At 40.9% G+C, this 20,406-nt stretch overlaps 1 protein-coding gene and 1 long non-coding RNA gene across 5 annotated transcripts in view; one reads left to right on the forward strand and one right to left on the reverse strand.

The window, feature by feature from the left end:
- The window catches only part of CBFA2T2 (CBFA2/RUNX1 partner transcriptional co-repressor 2), a 161,763-nt gene that overhangs the window by 29,984 nt on the left and 111,373 nt on the right, over positions 1-20,406 (reverse strand). For all 4 annotated transcript variants that reach the window (XM_032350948.1, XM_032350947.1, XM_032350950.1 and 1 more), the window contains exons 2-4: positions 19,982-20,125; positions 14,884-15,125; positions 2,654-2,743 (exon numbers count right to left, since the gene is read on the reverse strand). In XM_032350948.1, coding sequence (XP_032206839.1) covers positions 2,654-2,743; positions 14,884-15,125; positions 19,982-20,125 — 476 coding nt within the window. The remainder of the gene's footprint in view (positions 1-2,653; positions 2,744-14,883; positions 15,126-19,981; positions 20,126-20,406) is intronic.
- LOC116595066 lies at positions 9,857-14,722 on the forward strand. The gene is made up of 3 exons (XR_004287521.1): positions 9,857-10,041; positions 13,654-13,778; positions 14,543-14,722. It is a non-coding gene; the product is annotated as an uncharacterized LOC116595066 (long non-coding RNA).

The raw sequence follows: 20,406 nt of genomic DNA on the forward strand, positions 1-20,406 counted from the left end.
CTGCCTTCAGCTCGGGTCAAGATCCCAGGGTCCTGGGAGCGTTGAGCTCTTTGCTCAGCAAGGAGCCTGCTTCTCCCTCTGCCTGCAGCTCCCCTTGCTTGTACTCTTACTCTCTGGCAAATAAATAAAATTTTTATAGTAATTTTACAATACTTTAAAAAAGATTTAAGAAACTAATTATCATACTTTAGTAACATGACGCATCTTTTTGATGCATATGTACACACACACACACACACACACACACACGGTTTTTCTTTAAGATTTTTTGATTTGAGAGTGTGTGCATGAGTAGGGTAGAGGGTAGGAAGGAGGAGGAGAAGCAGACTCCCTGCTGAGCAGGGAGCCCAACGAAGGGCTCAACCCCAGCCCGAGATCATGACCTGATCCAAAGGGCAGATGCTTAACTGACTGAACCTCCCTCCCAAGGGCCCCACTCCTTATGTATTTTTAAAAGATTTTATTTTTAAGTAATCTCTACACCCAAAACATGGGGCTTGAACCCACCACCTCAAGATCCAGAGCTGCATGTTCCCCCAACGGAACCAGCCAGGTGCCCCTACGCTATTATATTTTTTTAGGAAGTGAAGGTAAAAGCAGGTAAAAGGGGTATATTTTATGGCCAGATGTTTTAGGTGTTGAGTTCAAGAGGCAAAACTGAAGATATTATGTGGTTAACTCATATATAAGAGAGAAAACGAATTTCTACACTGTGTTGACAAAAGCTGAACAACATAAACCACAGAATTTAATTTTTGTAACATGAGTCTACTGCTACTAAAAAGAATGTAATTCATTTTGTTGGGGGGTTGAAGATAAAACATTTACGTTAATTGGGGCTCAGAGTTGTGTTTGCTATCACAAACTGATTATTAAGTGTTCATTTATTAAAACTATTCTCTTTTTGGGGCGCCTGGGTGGCTCAGCGGGTTAAGCCGCTGCCTTCGGCTCGGGTCATGATCTCAGGGTCCTGGGATCGAGTCCCATATCGGGCTCTCTGCTCAGCGGGGAGCCTGCTTCCCTCTCTCTCTCTCTCTGCCTGCCTCTCTCTCTGTCAAATAAATAAATAAAATCTTTAAAAAAAAAAAAAAACAAAAAAAAACCTATTCTCTTTTTTTTTAAAGATTTTATTTATTTATTTGACAGAAAGACAAAGATCACAAGTAGGCAGAAGGTCAGGCAGAAAGAGAGGGGGAAGCAGGCTACCCACTGGGCAGAAAGCCCAATGCAGAGTTCAATCCCAGGACCTTAAGAGCATGACCTGAGCCGTAAAGACAGAGGCTTAACCCACTGACCCACCCAGGCGCCCTAATAAAACTATTCTTCTTAGGGTACGTGGCTGGCTCAGTCAGGAGACCATCTGATCTTGATCTCAGGATGGTGAGTTTAAGTTCTACCTCGGGCATAGAATTTAAAAACATTCTCCTCTCCGGAGCTATATGCAGTGAGCTGGATTTGGGTCACAGGTTTCCAAACTATGCTTGGTCTATGACTCTTGTCTTTCACTGCCTTTTAGTTACTTTGTATCTTGGTAAATTATTGATAGGAGTGCAAAATACTTGTTATCTATGGATATGCATATTATGTCCAGTAGAGATTAAACTGACTTCCTCTGCCCACTCTATAGAAGCCAGTTTTACTTCTGTTTGCACATTCATATTAATAATCCTGACCTGGAGGGCACCTGGGTGGCTCAGCTGGTTCAGTTCAGGTCATGATCTCAGAGTCCTAGGACTGAGCCCTGCATTGGGCTCCCTGCTCAACAGGGAGTCTGCTTCTCCCTTTCCCTTCTGCAGCCACCCCTACCCCCTGCTTGACCTCTCTGCTGCTCTTTCTCTAATAAATAAACATTAAAAATAAACAGATTTTTAAAATTTTCTTTTTTAAAGATTTATTTGCTTGACAGATCGAGATCACAAGTATGTGGAGAGAGAGAAGGGAAGCAGGCTCCCCGCCGAGCAGAGAGCCCAATGTGGGACTTGATCCTGGGACCGTGGGATCATGACCTGAGCTGAAGGCAGAGGCTTTAACCCACTGAGCCACCCAGGTGCCCCTAGATATAAATTTAAAACTGCCTTATTTGTCAGAGAGATGTAACAAGTCTGAACAATGTTTCCCAAAACTTGTGTTCTAGGGAACACAAATCCCAGAGGATGTGATCAGAAGCTAGTCTAACTGCTGTTGGGGAGACAGCAACACTGCCTTCCCACATGCTTTCTGTCCTCAGGTCAAGTGGGAATTCTAAGTCCTCTCCTTTGTCTGATAGCCTCCTCTCAGAAAATACACACACTTCAACCTCTGGCCACGAACAGAAGATTTAGTGTCCAGTTATTTTCTCTGCTAAGAGCCCAGTTTCCACAGCATCCCCACACTCACCTCCAGCCCAATCATTTACTACCCCCACCTATTCCTGTGTTACCAGCAGTGGCCACATAAGGACCACGAAAAGCTAAAGGCTTTTGCAATTCTCATCTCACCACATGTAAGTAAGGCTTATTATCTATGGACCACTCACATTTCTCCAGCAGACTGAAATAAAATAAAGATATGAAAATACAGTAGCCACCCTGGGATCACAGAATAGGGATCAGCAGCAGATCTTGAGGAAAAGCTAAACATAGATTACATTCAGTAATTATCTCGTAACAATTACCTTGAGGAATGGAATCACAAAAGGACGAAGAGGAAAGTTTGTCGCCTCTTGGAGCTTGCAATGGAATTCTTCAATTGTTACTGTTGAGTTCTGGAAAGATAAATCACACTGTCAACTTGTAAAACTGGATACTGTCTGGCCAGTATAAATCTAATTATGCTAAACCATTTTAAATCAAGGAAATGGGTTATTCCAAGAACACTACTGTAAACTCAGATCCTTCCCAAAGGTTAATCAAATTCTGTCTCCTTTATGAAGAAATCTCGCCTCATTAATTTTCTTTTCTCCAGTAACCCAAAACTAAATTCTCTTCAGCATTCAGCAGCAGCCCAGGGGGCAGAATAGGCTATCCCTTCCTCTCTATTCCTGCATGAAGAGAGGCACTCAGGTCCCTTGTATTAAGGAGTTCAGGGCAAGTTACTTCAGGTCCAAAAAACTAACCCTACAAAGATCCCAGATCGAACAATCCTGAATGAGTCTAGGGTATCAACTTCTTATGAAGTTCACTTCTTCATTGGTTCTGCCCTCCTGCTAGCATCAGTTTCCTAAATTCCCTAAATAGAAGTTTAAAAGAACCAAAGAACAATAGGTACCTTCTACCTTCAAACTGATCTGCTTGCATATTAGAGTACCCCAAAACAGACAAACTCCATACTGGGAAGATTTTAGTTTCAAGTAAAGTTATTAGCACTTCCCTTGTATTTTTTCAAAAGTGTAGTTTTTTGTTTGTTTTTTTTTTTTAAGTAGGGTCCATGCCCAGTGTGGCGGCTGAACTCACAACATGGAGATCAAGACTTAATGCAGAGATCAAGAGCCGGACACTTAACTAAATCACCCCTGCACCCCAACAAAAGCCTAGCTTTAAATAAGATTCTCAGGGGCACCTGGGTGACTCAGTCGTTGGGCATCTGCCTTTGACTCAGGTCATGATCCCAGGGTCCTGGGATGGGGCCCCCATGTTGGCTCCCTGCTCAGTGGGAAGCCTGCCCCTCCCTCCCCGGCTTCCCCTGCTTGTGTTCCCTCTTCCTGCCTCTCTCTGTGTCAAATAAATAAATAAATAAATAAATAAAATTAAAAAAAAAAAAAGAAAAAAAGAAAGAAAGAAAGAAAAAGATTCTCAGCTCCTTTGCTACGGGGAATGTATGAATAAAAATACTTTCATCAAAGTTCACTAAATATTTTAATCTGAATTCCTTAAAATACAGTATAACAACAAGTTAAAAACAAAACTGAGCATTGGGGCACCTGGTTGCGCAGTGGGTTAAAGCCTCTGCCTTCAGCTCAGGTCATGATCTCAGGGTCCTGTGATCGAGCCCCGCATCGGGCTCTCTGCTCAGCAGGGAGCTTGCTTCTCCCTCTCTCTCTCTCTCTCTGCCTGCCTCTCTGCCTGCTTGTGATCTCTGTCAAATGAATAAATAAAATCTTTAAAAAAAAAAAAACCTATGTTAAAAAAAAAGAAAGAACAAAAACAAAACAAAACAAAACAAAAAACCTGAGCATTAATCTGAATTCTTGCTTCCCCGAAAAAACAACAAGCAACTCTAGGGACTTATTTATCTTTTTAAGAGAGAAGAAGCAGGCTCCCTGCAAAGCAGAGAGCCCGATGCGGACTCGATCCCAGGACCCTGGGACCATGACCTGAGCTGAAGGCAGAGGCTTTAACCCACTGAGCTACCCAGGAGCCCTACAATACTGCTTCTTAACAATAAGGAGTAGAAAGCATATAGGTCGACTACCAGTAAACTGCATTTAAAAATTATGGTAGAGGAGTGCCTGGGTGGTATAGTCAGTTAAGCATCTGACTTGGTTTCGGCTGGGTCATGATCTTGGGAGTCATGGCATCAAGCCATGTGTTGCACTTGGCATGGAGTCTGCTTAAGACTCTCCTTTTAAAATAAATCAATCTTACAAAAAAAAAAATTATGGTACAGTCATGTATCAGTACATTAAGGAAGGGGGGACAGATTTGTATGCATTAATAAGGAAAGGTGTCCATAACATACTGTTAAATGAAAAACCAGAAAAAGAACAATATGCTTTCCTATAAGCCATTTATGAAAATAACACACACACATTTATATGTTGTTGGTTTTTTTAAAAAGACTCTTTAATTTTATTTGACAAGACAGAGTTCAAGCAGGAGGAGTGGCAGGGAGAGGGAGAGGGAGATGCAGGCTCCTCACTGAGCAAGGAGCCCAACGTGGGGCTCGATCCCAGGACCCTAGGATCATGACCTTGCTGAAGGCAGATTCGCAACTGACTGTGCCACCCAGGCGCCCCTATATGGGCTTTAAAGTGCCTGGAAAGAAAATTATAACAGCAATTATTTCTGGATAGAAATTATGTTGGATTACCCAAATATATCATATTAATATTCAGTAAAAAATAAAAATATTTCCTTTTAGGGAAAAGGTATATCAATTTAACCATGCTAAATGAAAATATTTGAAGTGTACGTCATTCGACACTAAGAGAATTTATTTTTTAGAAGACTTATTTATGAGAGAGAGAGAGAAAGAGTGTGTGAGCTGGGGGGCAGTGGGGCAGAGGGAGAGGGGAAGCAGACTCCCCTCTGAGTGCAGAGCACCGTGAAGATGGATTTCACAACCCTGACATCATGACCTGAGCACAAAGGGTCGGAAGCTTAACAGACTGAGCCACTCAGGTGCCTGCCACACACCAAGATTCTTTTAGAATTTAACTCATTCTGTTTTAAGTACATGACATTTCTACAATGCAACCAAAGGTATGGCTAATCAGATATAAAAAGAACATTATTTTCCTACTGCACTAAGTGCAATCAGGTCGCTAAAAGTAGATACAAATAGAGTAAATATATGAAAAAGATAGTATGACTGATTTTTAAAATTTCTTGTGGATGGGAAAGGGAAAGAATGAGCTGTGTGGTGAGATGAACAGTGACTAAGGCCACAGAAACGGACTCAGGACTATATATACAGTAGATGCAGGACAATCCTCTGCGAAGAATGGTAAGCCACTGTTCCATTATCTTTCCCTCTCCTTCAGTCATTTATAAGAGCATGGTTTTTTTGTTTTTTTGTTTTTTGTTTTTTTAAAGATTTTGTTTGACAGAGAAAGAGAGCGCACAAGTAGGCAGAGTGGCAGGTAGAGGGAGAGGGACTGAGCAAGGTGCCCAGTGCAGGACTCAATCCCAGGACCTTGGGATCATGACCTGAGTCAAAGGCCAATGCTTAACCGACTGAGTCATCCAGGCATCCCAGCATGGTGTTTTTTTTAAACTCCCGGTGTAGCAGGAAAACAGACAAGCAAGCTATTCATTACAGATTCATTGATACATATGTGAGCAGGAGACTACTGGCACACAGAGAAGACATGCCTGAATCAGACATAGGGGAACAAGAAGTGTCCACACTAAGAAGTGAAAATGTAGCCCTGGAAAAGATGCTTCTCACAGAGCAAAGAATGTAAAATGTCAGGGAATCTGGTCTCTGGATCACAAGGGCAAGACCTAAGGTGGTCTTAGAAGACAACGGGTATAGATAGGCCACTAAGTAACATTTATCTTTTAAAATTCTGAGACAAATACCACCACAGGAAGTTGTAAAAACAATAGAGAGGTTCCATTTTCTGTACCTGAAATGGATTATCACTGAGGGAAAAACACTGGTGGAATGTGTATATAATTCTGTCACTTTAGTGTACGTTGTGTATTCCATGAAATCATCATGGCAGTCAAGATACGAAGTGTAGAGAGGTGCCTGAGTGGCTCAACTGGCTAAGTGTCCGCCTTCGGCTCAGGATGTGATCCCAGTGTCCTGGGACTGAGCTCGGCATCCGGCTCTCTGCTTAGCAGGTAGTCTGCTTCTCCCTCTCCCTCTGCTACTCCTCCTGCTCCCCTGCTTATGCTCTCACTCACTTTCTCTCAAATAAATAAATAATTACTTAAAAAGATACGGAAGTGTAGAAACCTTGTCTGCCTTTATGCTGTCTGGTTTAGAATATAATTGTCTTAAATATTTCCTTGACACACACACACACACACACACACACACCCCACATCACAGAAAATGTCGTAAATTTGCTTCAACCACCACAGTTCAGGAAACTCAAGAAGGAAAATCTACCTTACTGACTTTTGTTTTTGCTCTTTCCACTTATCCTTCATCTACTGTGATATTTCAAGATTGCTTCTTTTCGGGAGCCTGGGTGGCTCGATCAGTTAAGCTGCTGCCTTCTGCTCAGGTCATAATCCCAGGGTCCTGGATTCGAGTCCCACATTGGACTCCTTGCTCAGCACTGAGCCTGCTTCTCCCTCTGCCTCTGCCTGTCACTCCCCTTACTTGTGCTCTCTCAAAAATTTGAAAAACTTAAAAAAAAAAAAAAAAGATTGCTTCTTTTCTCATTTTCTTTCTACTTCAGGATCTTCTTTAAGCCACTCTTTTAGGGGAGGTCTGCTTAGACACAATTTCTCTTAGTTTCACTTCAACTAAGAATATTTTGATCACTCCAGAAGTGTATTTTTGATGTATGTAGTATTGTGCGTTGGCAGTTCTTTTCTTTCAGCATTTGAAAAATGCCACTGTCACTAGAACTTTTCTTTTATAGGTTAAGAGCTTCCTTCTTGCTGCTTTCAAGATTTTGTCCTGGGGGGGGGGATCTTATTTGAGATTTGTGTTGCTTTTTTCAATCTATAGATTTAGGTTTTTGTCAATTCCAGCAAATTCAGTCATTATTTCAGCCCTGTACTTTCTTCTGTCCTACTGTGACTCAGATCTTGTTTTATTCTTTTAGGTCCCTGAGGTTGTGTTCATTTTATTTTAAGCCCTTTTCACTCTACTGCATAGAATAGTAATTATTTTCCATTGTTTTTCCTCTCCATTTTACTGTTGAGTCCACTGCTGTTTTTAATTTATCTTATTTTTGTTCTAAAATTTCCACTTACTTTTTTCTATCTTCTTTATTTTAATCTGCAGAGCCTTTGTATTTTTTCATTTGTGTTCATAATTCTCACTGGAGCATTTTATGATGCTGTGCAAACATCTGTGTCAGCTTAGTTGATATCTGTGGATTGGCTGTTTTTTTTTGTTGTTGTTGTTTTATTCCAGTTGAGATGGTCTTGGTACTTTGTATGGTAAGTCATTTTCTACTGTATCCTGAACATTTTGGGTTCTATGTTATAAAACTCTGGATCTTATCTCTGACTTCTGTCTTGGAATCCTCCTCTGATACTTGCACCACTGGAAAAAGGAGAATCCTTTTTAGGGTATAATCCCAGGTTCCCCACTCAACCTCTATTGATTTGGAGAGGTGTAGATAGATACATTATTGCTGGCAAGGGGTAGGAGTTTGGGTTCCCCAATGGGCCTCTGATAGGAAAGGGAAGGCTATATCCATTACTGCAGTTCTTCCTAAGGTATAAGCTGCCATAGTGCACATATTGTTTGTAAGATTTTTATCTTATCTGGTTGCTTCTTTCTTGATCCTCTGGCAGGAAAAAGGGTTTTCGTTATTGTTGTAGTTTGTGCTCTTAAGTGTTTCTGGGTTACTAGCTTTTACAGACCACAGTTCTGGATGTATGATGAAAACGGGGAACTTAAGAGAACTCACTGCTATTACTACCTTGGGTCACAAGGTCACTAGCGTATCTGCTACCTTTCAGAGTCTTCATTATTTCTTTTCTTTTCTTTTTTTTTTTTTAAAGATTTTATTTATTTATTTGACAGAGAGAAATCACAAGTAGATGGAGAGGCAGGCAGAGAGAGAGAGAGGGAAGCAGGCTCCCTGCTGAGCAGAGAGCCCGATGTGGGACTCGATCCCAGGACCCTGAGATCATGACCTGAGCCGAAGGCAGCGGCTTAACCCACTGAGCCACCCAAGCGCCCCTATTTTTTGTTTTCTATATAATGTTCAAGATTTCTTGCTCTATTTGTCAGGAGGAATATGAAGAACTATACCTTCAAATTGTGCCTTGATATTTCATGACCATGTCATATCCATGATGTACTGCAATTTACATAGGATTTTACAGAACATTTAGGTGGTTTCAATTTGGGGGGGGGTCATTATAAATACTATTGAACCAATGATCTTGGTGTACAATGATTATTTTCTTTCTTTTTTTTTTTTTAAGATTTTATTTATTTATTTGACAGAGAAAGAGAGATCACAAGTAGGCGGGAGTTGAGGGGTGGGAGGGGAGCAGGCTCCCTGCTGAGCAGAGAGCCTGACACAGGGCTCGATCCCAGGACCCTGAGATCATGACCTGAGCAGAAGGCAGAGGCTTAACCCACTGAGCCACCCAGGTGCCCCTACAACGATATTTTCTTAGGATGAATTTCATAGTGAGGAAATATTTAATCAGAGAACTAACTAGTTTAAGGTACATGGAATTTGCCGAACTGCCCTCCAGAATGTGTAGTCTTCATGGAATACGGAACATTTTCCTTTACTTTGCATTAGAAATTGAGCATGTTTGCCTCCTGGTACAGTTAGGGACTATCAGCACTCTACTTGTTACATACCAGAAATATAAAATCCACACAGGTGAACTATACTCCAGGTACCTAACAGTAGTCTTTTCTTACTTGCCTAATAAAGTCTCCTCCACATGGAACAACTGTTCCATTTACATCTGCCTGCCTAAATCTTAACCATACTTTTTAAGGATTTTTATTTATTTATTTAACAGACAGAGAACACAAGTAGGCAAAGAGGCAGGCAGAGAGAGAAGGGGGATGGGGAAGCAGGCTCCCTGCCGAGCAGAGAGCCCAATGTGGGGCTTGATCCCAGGACCCTGGGATGACGAGCCGAGCCGAAGGCAGAGGCTTTAACCCGCTGAGCCACTAAGGCGCCCTGAATGGGTATTATTTTAACGAACCTTTCTTTTTCTGCATCTTCTCCAAATAAATTTATAGTTTCAGTAACAATTGCTCCAGACATTCTGAATATTTGTGACCCCTCAAAATCTGTAGGTTGAAACCTACAATTCTCCAATGTGTTCATATTTAGAGGTGGAGCCTTTGGAAGATGATTAGGTCACAAGGGCAGGGCTCATAGGAATGGCATTTGTGCCCTCACAAAAGAGACCCTGAAGGGCACCTGGGTGGCTTAGTTGATTAAGCATCTGCCTTTGGCTCAGGTCATGATCCCAAGGTCCTGGGATCAAGCCTGCATCAGGCTCCCTGCTCAGCAGGAAACCTGCATCTCCCTCTCCCACTCCCCCTGCTTGTACTCACTCTGTCAAAAATAAAGGAATTTTTTTTTTTTCCTTAAAAAGAGATGGAGCTTGAGAGATCTCCCTTGCTCCTTTGGCCCTGTGAGGACAAGACTGCCACCTAAGAGTTAGGAGTAGGCTCTCAGTGAATACAAAATCTATGGCACCACTTACCGACCTCCAGAACTATAAGGTAAATGACTATTGTTTATAACTCACCCCATGTTTGGTATCTAACAGCCTGAACAGACTGGGTCACTAATCTTTATAAAAATGCCAGTATATGAGAGTATAAATTAGTATAACACATAGGAAAACCAATGGCCTTATATATTGAATTGGTATACAGGCATACCTTAAGAAATCCCAATTCCATTGTTCAGTGCGATGCTTGCACTGCAATTTAAGAATGCTTATAGCAGGGACGCCTGGGTGGCTCAGTGGGTTAAAAGCCTCTGCCTTCGGCTCAGGTCATGATCCCAGGGTCCTGGGATCGAGCCCTAGCAGGGAGCCTGCTTCCTCCTCTCTCTCTGCCCCCCTCTGTCTACTTGTGATCTCTGTCCGTCAAATAAATAAATAAAATCTTTAAAAAAAAAAAGAATGTTTATAGCAACAATATTTGCAATGGTGCTGTACAGAAAAGAGTTAATACAGCAGGTTTAAAACTGATAACCTAAGAAAAGGGTGCTTATAAGACTGGGCCACTAGCTGGCACCTATGAACTCGGCTGACCAACAGTTTCTCATATGGATATAAAAGCAATCCCCAACCAAAAAGTTAGAAGCATCCCAGGGATGCAACAGAAGACGAATGGACAAGCAAAGTATCGACATGCACGCAATGGAGTATTTTCAGCCATAAGAAAGTAGAAACATCTGACAAACAATACAACATGGATGAAACTTTTTTTTTTTTTTAAACATTTATTTTATTTATTTGTCGGAGAGAAAGAGACAGCACAAGCACGAAGAAAAGAGACAGAGGGAGAAGCAGACTCCCCTAACAGACTCCCTGATGAGCAGAAAGCTTGATTCGGGACTCTATCCCAGGACTCTGGGATCAGGACCGAGGCCAAAGGCAGCTACTTAAATGACTGAGCTACCCAGGTGCCCCAACAAGGATGAACCCTGAGGACACTATGCTTGGTGAAGTAAGTCAGCTATAAAAAGACAAATACTGTATGATTCTACTTAAATGAGGTATCTACAGTAGTCAAGTATAATCTTGGTTCATGGGAACTAAGGATGTAAGAAAAGGGAGTTATTACTTAATGGCATGAAGTTTCAGTTTTGTCTGATTAGGAGTTCTTGAGGTGGATAGTAGTGATGGTTGCACAAACATGGATACACTCGTATCACTGAATTGCACTACTTAAAAATGGGTAATTTGGTAAAAATGATTTTTATTTATTTATTTGAGAGAGAGCGAGCGAGCAAGCATGAGAGGCGAGAAGGTCAGAGGGAGAAGCAGACTCCCCATGGAGCTGGGAGCCTGATGCGGGACTCGATCCCAGAACTCCGGGACCGTGACCTGAGCCAAAGGCGGTTGCTTAACCAACTGAGCCACCCAAGCGCCCCGGTAAAATTTTTTACATGGATTTTTACCACCTACTAATGATACCATGAGAAAAATAACCCAAGCATGGCCACTTAAAGTAGATAATTGGCTACACCTACATATAAATACTTCTGTACTAATTTTTTTTAATTTTTGAAAATGAGGTCCATCTTTTTTGTTTTTTAAAGATTTATTTGAGGGCGCCTGGGTGGCTCAGTGGGTTAAGCCGCTGCCTTCGGCTCAGGTCATGATCTCAGGGTCCTGGGATCGAGTCCCGCATCAGGCTCTCTGCTCAGCGGAGAGCCTGCTTCCCTTCCTCTCTCTCTGCCCACTTGTGATCTCTCTCTGTCAAATAAATAAATAAAATCTTTAAAAAAAAAAAAAAGATTTATTTGAGAGAGTGAAAATGAGAGAGATCACAGATGGAGCAGGAGAAGCAGGCTCTCCAATAAGCGGAGGGCCCAATGCAACACTCGAACCCAGAACCCTAGGACTATGACCCGAGCTGAATGCAGCTGCTTAACCAACTGAGCCACATGGGCGTCCTTATCATTTTTTTCTTCTACTCTTACATTACCTTCAACCATAGGCTCACTTAAAGTAATCTGTTGCTAGAATGGTATGACATTCTGATGTGCAAGACTTTGCTTCCAATTACATTCAAACTCACTTTGATAGTTAAGTCCAATTTTGTTACTCTAGATGCATTAGTGTAAAATTGGACCAGAACAATTTTTTCCCCAAAACAGAACAAAAAACCACCCCCACCCCGGCCCCCGGCCAAAATAAAGCTTTCCTAACTGATAAAGGTGGCTGACTGTGCAGAGATTGTTTTTGCAAACAATGTGGTTTCTGCTGAATACTGATTTTCCTTCTGGAAATCTGAAATTTCAGTAGGTCCTAGCAAACAGTGCCTATGTACCCTAAGTCTCTAATAGGTTTCCCTAGGCAAAAACATCACACATATGTTGCTACATTTTCATTGCTGGGGAAGAGTGAGCTGTGTGATCACAGGACTCTGGGATCAGGACCTAGGCCAAAGGCAGCTGCTTAAATGACTGAGCCACCCAGGTGCCCCAACATGGATGAACCCTGCAGTTAGGAAGCCTGCAGATAGATTTCTCCAGATTCCATCAGTATGGAATCTCCTTTATGGATTCCCAGATCTCCTTTATACTCCAGCTGTGTAACTTTATGCTTACATAATGTAATAAATATTAGTTGTGAGTACAACTATATGCTAAGTCCTATGAATTCATTTAACACATCTCAGAACCTGAGTGGTTCTGAGATCCTGACACTGTATCAAAACTCAAACGCCAAGGGCACCTGGGTGGCTCAGTGGGTTAAGCCGCTGCCTTCGGCTCAGGTCATGATCTCAGGGTCCTGGGATTGAGTCCCACATTGGGCTCTCTGCTCAGCGGGGGAGCCTGCTTCCCTCTCTCTCTGTCAAATAGATAAATAAAATCTTCGGGTCATGATCTCGGGGTCCTGGGATCGAGTCCCGCGTCGGGTTCTCTGCTCCGCGGGGAGCCTGCTTCCTCCTCTGTCTCTCTCTGCCTGCCTCTCTGCCTACTGGTGATCTCTATGTGTCAAATGAATAAATAAAATATTTAAAAAAAAAAAAAAAAAAAAAAAAAGAACTCAAACGCCAATGTGCATCAAGAGCAAAAAGTACAAACTGTGGCATATTCCTGTAATAAAATACCTATGAAAATGAACCACCTCAGCTCTAAAATACAAAAGGGATTGAATCTGAAATTATGAAAAAGTAGTATTATGCCTTGTATGAAAGTTGACTCTTCTAAACTAAGACTGAGAAATCTTTTAAGGTGACAGTTCTCTTTATTTTTAAGGTTTTTTTTTTTTTTAAAAAAGGTCTTATTTATTTATTTGATACAGAGAGAGCACAAGCAGGGGGAGTGGAAGCAAGAGAGGGAAAAGCAGGCCCCCCTCAGAGCAGGGAGCCCAATCCCAGGACACTGGGATCATGACCTGAGCCAAAGGCATACGCTTAACTGACTGAGACATCCAGGTGCCCAAAGGTTAGCAGTTCTTTAACTTCTAAACCTCAGACTTCCTCTAATTCATGTGGGTCATATATATCAATAATCCCAGTATTAAAAATTTAAAGTTGAGTACTTGAAAACTATCTTTTACTAACCCATTTCAAAATAATTTTATTTTCCCAAAAATGTAGTAAGAACGGCACTGTCATTACAGTTTTGCAAGTCTTTTTAATATCTAGGTTATGAAAAGACACCTGCGAGAAGTTCTCCTATTTACTTCTGCATTTAATCCACTGTAACAACCTATATTATGCAGCTTCTAGAAAATTCCATGATATGCTCAGGATAAAGAAAGAATGAAAAGGTAAGTAACATCTTAGTACTATTATTTAATTTTTTTAGGTAGGCTGCATGCACAGTGAGGAGCCCAATGCAGGGCGAGATCAAGAATCAGATGCTTAAACTGACTGTGCACTGGGTTGATCCATATCTTAGTATTATTATGAAAACAAGGGCACCTGGGTGGCACAGTTCGTTGAGCATCTGACTCTCAGTTTTGGCTCAGGTCCTGATCTCAAGGTCGTGAGATTGAGCCCTACAATGGGTTTTGAGATCAGTAGAGTCTTCTTTAGATTCTCTCTCCCTCTCCCTCTGTCCCTCCCATCAGGCTCTCTCTCTAAAATAAATAAATAAATAAATCTTAAAGAGTTGGGTGGGGGAAGAAAATAATTTTGACCTCCTGGACTTCCTGGAGAGGTCTGGGGAAATCCCAGGAGTCCCTGATTACAATGACAACTACAACATTAAGGCTTAGTACTGTGACTTGTAAAGGTCAACATGCACGACCACAGGGTACTTTTTCAAGAGGTTATCGTGAAGAGTTCAATTTACAAAAATACTTAACTGTCAGTACTTTCCTTATATACACTAAGAGTCAAACCCCACCCAAATGTCTTATGTTAGAACATCACTACCTCACCCACTATAGTACACTGAAAATTCGAAAGAAAAGTCCATTTGCATGAGGAGATGAAGAATGTAATCCTTTGATACTATTCAGACTATGAGACTTAAAATTTTACAAATTACTGTTCTGAAAATTAAACTCCCTGCTTTTCTTTCTCTTAGGTTTGGAAACAATATGCTGGACCCTGAATATATGCCAAATATATTGTTACAAAACCTTATATTAACTTGGTTGAACCTCAATGGCCTGCTGAAACTCAGTCTTTAGACAAATTCAAAGCTGCTTATTGGAATTAAATCAACACCCTAAGAAATAAGGTAAACATTCTAGATTTCTTTCTTGAATAAACACTGTTATCCATAATTGAAACCCACAGTTCTATACTTCCATACAAGTTACATAACTGTATTAGTCTGTAGATTTTGCCACGTTGCTACAGGTTTGCTGGCTGGGGCTCAGAGCCACATACTTAAGTAGCTGTGGACAGCAACACTATACTTACCACCAGTGCTAGAACAAGAGTCCGCACCTTCTCCCCAATCTCAGGTGAGATGTCATTGCCAAACTGTTGCAGAGTGGTAAGGAAGCGTTTCAATTTGCTGAGCTGCCGAGCACCACAAGTGGCTGGCAATTGTTGATTTGTTAGTGCAGATGATGTGGAAGAGGCAGGACCATTGCTGAATCTCTGTGGTGGTGATGGGGCACCATTCAGGGTAGGAGGAGAATGGTTGATGCCATTGCTTACTATAAAAGAAAGCCAAAATGAAAGACTGTGTAAGTGCAAATCACATGGACCTTAGTTAATTTCTTCTTGTTTGCATTAACTGTCGTTTATTCATCTGAATTTTGTAAAGCACATATTAAGATTATGTAAGAAACTGTTTCTGGGGGTGCCTGGGTGGCTCAGTGGGTTAAACCTCTGCCTTTGGCTCAGGTTATGATCCCAGTGTCCTAGGATCGAGCCCCGCATCGGGCTCTCTGCTCAGCGGAGAGCCTGTGTCTCCCTCTTTTCTCTGCCTGCCTCTCTGCCTACCTGTGATCTGTTTGTCAAATAAATAAATAAATAAAATCTTAAAAAAAAAAAAAAAAAGAAAAAAAGAAACTGTTTCTGCCTTCAATGAGACTACTACATCGTGAGACAGACTACCAGGCAAAAAATGGTAACAGAGTAACAAAACGTGTTAAAATAGAAGAGTATGGAGTGTTTTAAGAATACAGAGAATGGTTATCTAGGGGCGCCTGGGTGGCTCAGTGGGTTAAGCCGCTGCCTTCGGCTCTGGTCATGATCTCGGGGTCCTGGGATTGAGTCCCACATCGGACTCTCTGCTCAGCGGGGAGCCTGCTTCCCTCTCTCTCTCTGCCTGCCTCTCTACTTGTGATCTCTCTCTGTCAAATAAATAAGTAAAATCTTAAAAAAAAAAAAAAAGAATAGAGAATGGTTATCTAACTACAGTTGCTACGGGCAGGGGTAGATAGCGTTAAGATTTCCTGCAACGGGTACTGCATGAGATGAATCTGGTAGAACACGTATTTCCATTGACTGGACCCAGGCACACATCTTTTATGTTCCATCTCCTTCCTTCCTACTCTTAGGGTTCCAAAGAAGTTAAGGAGTCAGTTATATTGTACATTACAATACATGTTACAATGTAGCAAGAGAAAACAGAGTTCTGTTTAAGTGAAAAATGTGGTGTTTTTTTGTTTGTTTGTTTTTGGAGAAACTGTTTTCTAGGCTATAGATTTAATGACCTATTCCTGCACTAAGATATGTATTTCATGGACCATTCAGAATATTCATGCCCAGCCGTTTCTCTGTGCCCCAACAGTGCTATATAAATGCTGCCAAACTCTTGGTCACTCAATAAAGCATGTTACAGACACTACACAGGACACTGACATTCCATTTTCCCATTGTTCTTAGTCATTTGTTGCTAAATTTTAATTTGGAATACCACCTTAAAGCTAAGTTCTTGGAGGTATTAAGTAAATTTCTCCTTCACTGAACAGTGAAATAAAATTACCTGGTGCCTAAGTGTCAGTAGATTTTCACTTAATCATATACAGGCTTGAAAGCTTAGAAGGTAAAACTAAAACATATGTATAAAAACAAAAATAATTTAAGTCAAGACTTAAGCCAAATTAAAGAGCCCAATTATTTAATCTTTACCTAACTTAGAACTGACATTTACACTTATATTGGGCTCAGTGCCAAGTCTTTAATCATGAAAAATCTTCCACTTCCCTTCTTCCTCCATGCCAGTCATAGCTGGTCAGCCAGCCCTACTGCTCCTACTTTTTGACTGACCCTGATTCAAATTTGATCTGGCAAACTCTTCCTCATCTTTATGTATGCTCAGAGATCACCTGTATTAAGAAATATTCTTGGGCACCTGGGTCGTTCAGTTGCTTAATTAAGGGTATGCCTTCAGCTCAGGTCATAATCCCAAGGTCCTGGGATCGAGGGTCCCACATCAGACTCCCTGTTCTGCAGGGGAGTCTGCTTCTCCCTCTCCTTCCCCACCCCCTACCCTGCTCATGCTCTCTCTTAAAAAAATAAATAAAATCTTAAAAAAAAAAAAAAGAGAGAGAGAGAGAGAGAGAAAGAAACATTCTTTATTAGCTTCTATTGCTGCACATTAAGGTAAACCCTGGTAAATTTTTTTAACTCTTCTCTGTGTTACCTACAGATGCTTCCACTATGTTACTTACTTCTCTCTGTATTTGCACTGTTTTAACAGACTGTGTACTTCTTGATGAATACTGTGTTATAAATCTGTATACCGTGTAATTAGTCAGGTTTTGTAAACTGCCTATGCCATATATATATGGGTTTTGTTCATTAGCTAGCGAAGTCTAAATGTTGAGGGAAAAACTGCTGAAGGATCCACTTCATGAAACACTAACAGCTAAGAAAGCAAGGTTGCATTTTCTTTTTTACCTTCCATTGAAAGAGATCACTAGAACTATCGGAAGGGACAGTTTAACACTCAACCTCAGCAATCCAAAAATTAGTTGCAATGATCTGCTATTTCTCTGTGTTCACAGAAAGGTCAAGTGCCATTGAAGAACTGCCCCTTTAGAAGAAACCCATAATAATAATACATGACTGTGCTTTTTAGCCACTCTGACAACCAGACAGGCTTTTTCAGTCTCTTTTGTTCAAGTGTATGAGCACATTTTCCAAAATAAAACAGATCTACCACCAAGCAGTCAGATATGGAGGTTAAAAAGGGCTGGCTTTACATATACATATTCCTACTGTCTGTTATTTTGAAATGTGAATGGCAGTCTAGGCTTAACTGTTCATTTCAAGACAGTACCTTTATCTAAGGACGTATAACTTAAAAATATAAACAGAATTTTTAAAAGGATATAAAACTTTATTTCATTCACTCTGGCTCAGACTGCTGCAGTTGCCACTCACTCAATTTCAAATGTTTTGAAAATATAATAATCAAAGCTTCTGTTAAAGCTGTACTTCCTAGATTCTTCTCTGGTCTTTTAAAATAACAAAAGCAAACCCCACAAATGTGTGAGCAAAAATAATTGTGTAAACTTATGTAACGGCATTTAAAAAAGAAAATGCATACAGCACCTAGCACAGTACTCTGACGCACTGTGGGCACTCCACAAATAGCAAGTGTCTTCTGCTTTATGAGGCAAAATATCTGTAAGAGAGTCATGAGGTACTGGAGGTATGGGCATGGAAAGGCAGAAAAACTCAAGATTAAAATCGAGACATGTATGTATGTATGTTTAGATTCTACACTGGGTTTTCTTCTGATATTTGTTTAAGTATACACACGTGTAGGACTAACTACAGAGTTTAAGGGTTTCTGAAGATTCAACTTTGGTAAATACTACAAAATAATTTTCTCATACTCAAACAATGTATGAAGTTTTCAGGTAATGCCACATATGCTCACCAAAACTTGGTATTCTTTTCTACTTTGAACATTCTTTCAGAAGTAGACAGTATTACATTGGGTTTTAGTTTGCATTTCCTTGATGACTAGTAAAGCTGAACATCTATTATGTATTTACTGGTTAATATAATTCTTATGGACCAAATTATGTCCCCCACAAATTCCTACGTTGTAGTTCTAATCCCCAGGACCTCAGAGTATGACTGTATTTGGATACAAGAGTTTTTAAAGGTTAAATGAGGTCATGTGCATGGTCCCTAATCCTATGATTATTGTCCTTATAAGATGAGGCAAGGACAGCTGGTATACATGTGCAGAGGCAAGGTCATGGGAAGATACAGTAGAAGTGTAGCTATCTGCAAGCCAAGGAAAGAGGCCTCAGAAGACATCAAGCCTACTGACACCTTGATCTTGATCTTGATCTTGGACTTCTTTACTCCAGAACTGTGAAAAAAATAAATTTCTGTTGTTTAAGCCATCCAGTCTATGGTATTTTGTTATGGCAACCCTGGCAAACTTAACACAATACTCAATCTCTTTTGTAAAGAGCCTTACCAGGGCACCTGGGTGGCTCAGTTGGTTAAGCCTCTGACTCTTGATTTTGGCAAAGGTCATGTTCTCAGGGTTGTGAGGTCAAGCCCTATGCTGGGCACGGAGCCGTCTTAAGATTCTCTCTCTCCCTCTCCCTCTGTCCCTCCCCTCCTTACCCCTCCTTTAAAAAAAAAAAAAAAAAAAAAAGCCTTACCATGATAGCCCAAGCATACTTTTAGAAGTTGTTTGGTAATTATATGAAAGTTACTTTGACTCCTATAAATCAATGTAATAATTTGTTTGTTTTTTCAAGTAAGCTAATGGGGCCTGAACTCACCAATGTGAGATCAAGACCTGAGTGGAAATCAAGAGTCAGAAACTTAACCAACTGAGCCACATAGGCACCTCTCAATGTAATAATTTAAAATCATTTTAGAGCCAAGAAATTAAAATAGCTACATACCAGCCAAAGCATGAAAACAATATTTAGATCACTAAATTTCTAAATGCCTAAATTAGCTTAGCACTGTTCTCAGAGAGCAAAGCAAATTTATAAAATAAAGAAATAACCGGGGTGCCTGGGTGGCTCAGTGGGTTAAAGCCTCTGCCTTCGGCTCGGGTCATGATCTCAGGGTCCTGGGATCAAGTCCTGCATCGGGCTCTCTGCTCAGCGGGGAGACTGTTTTCTCCTCTCTCTCTGCCTTGCCTCTCTGCCTATTTGTGATTTCTCTCTGTCAAAAAAAAAAAAAAACAAAAAAAACCATGAACCATGTGTGTATATGTATGTCTATGTACATGTGTGTTAAGTATCTTATTTTTTAAAAAATGATTTTATTTGAGAGAGAGAGGGAGAGAGAGAAAAAGAGTGAGAAAGAGCACAAGAGGGGAGAAGGTCAGAGCGAGAAGCAGACTCCCCGCGGAGCTGAGAGCCTGATGCAGGACTCAATCCTGGGACGCTGGTATCATGACCTGAGCTGAAGGTAGCGGCTTAACCAAGTGAGCCACCCAGGTGCCCTATATAAAGTATATTAACATTTATTTTGAAATTGTTGAACAGTATACACAGAAGGCTTAACAGCAAACAGTCACTTAGATCTAAATGTCAGTCTGAACCACAAACCCAAGTACATGAAGAAATCTCACATGCTGTAGGAGTAAATGACACTGGCCTGGGTCCTCCAGGATTTACTGGTGGCAGGGGTGGCATGGTGGGAGGTGAGGATCTTGACTGTATCTTCACTTCCACAGGAGATCCAGGCATTGCTGGCACTCTTTTCTCAGGACCAACTACAGAGAATAAAAGTAATGGAGGTCAGAGTCTTCTATAAGATAATAAAAATCGTGACAATAATTTCAAATATAAACATTTTTCTAGAGACTGAGAAATGAAGAAGAGGCTTATTTTAACAGGCTGAATGGTAGCCCCCACAAGGTATCAACTGCAGTTCCCTCTTAGCCAAGTTTCACTTTCCACACTTCCAGTTATCTGCAGTCATGGCAACCATGGTCTGGAAACAGACAAGTCTCCTTCTCACGTATAGTCAGAAGGTCAATGGCAGCCTAACACT

Source organism: Mustela erminea, chromosome 7, assembly GCF_009829155.1.
Source record: "Mustela erminea isolate mMusErm1 chromosome 7, mMusErm1.Pri, whole genome shotgun sequence".
Taxonomy (NCBI): Eukaryota; Metazoa; Chordata; class Mammalia; order Carnivora; family Mustelidae; genus Mustela; species Mustela erminea.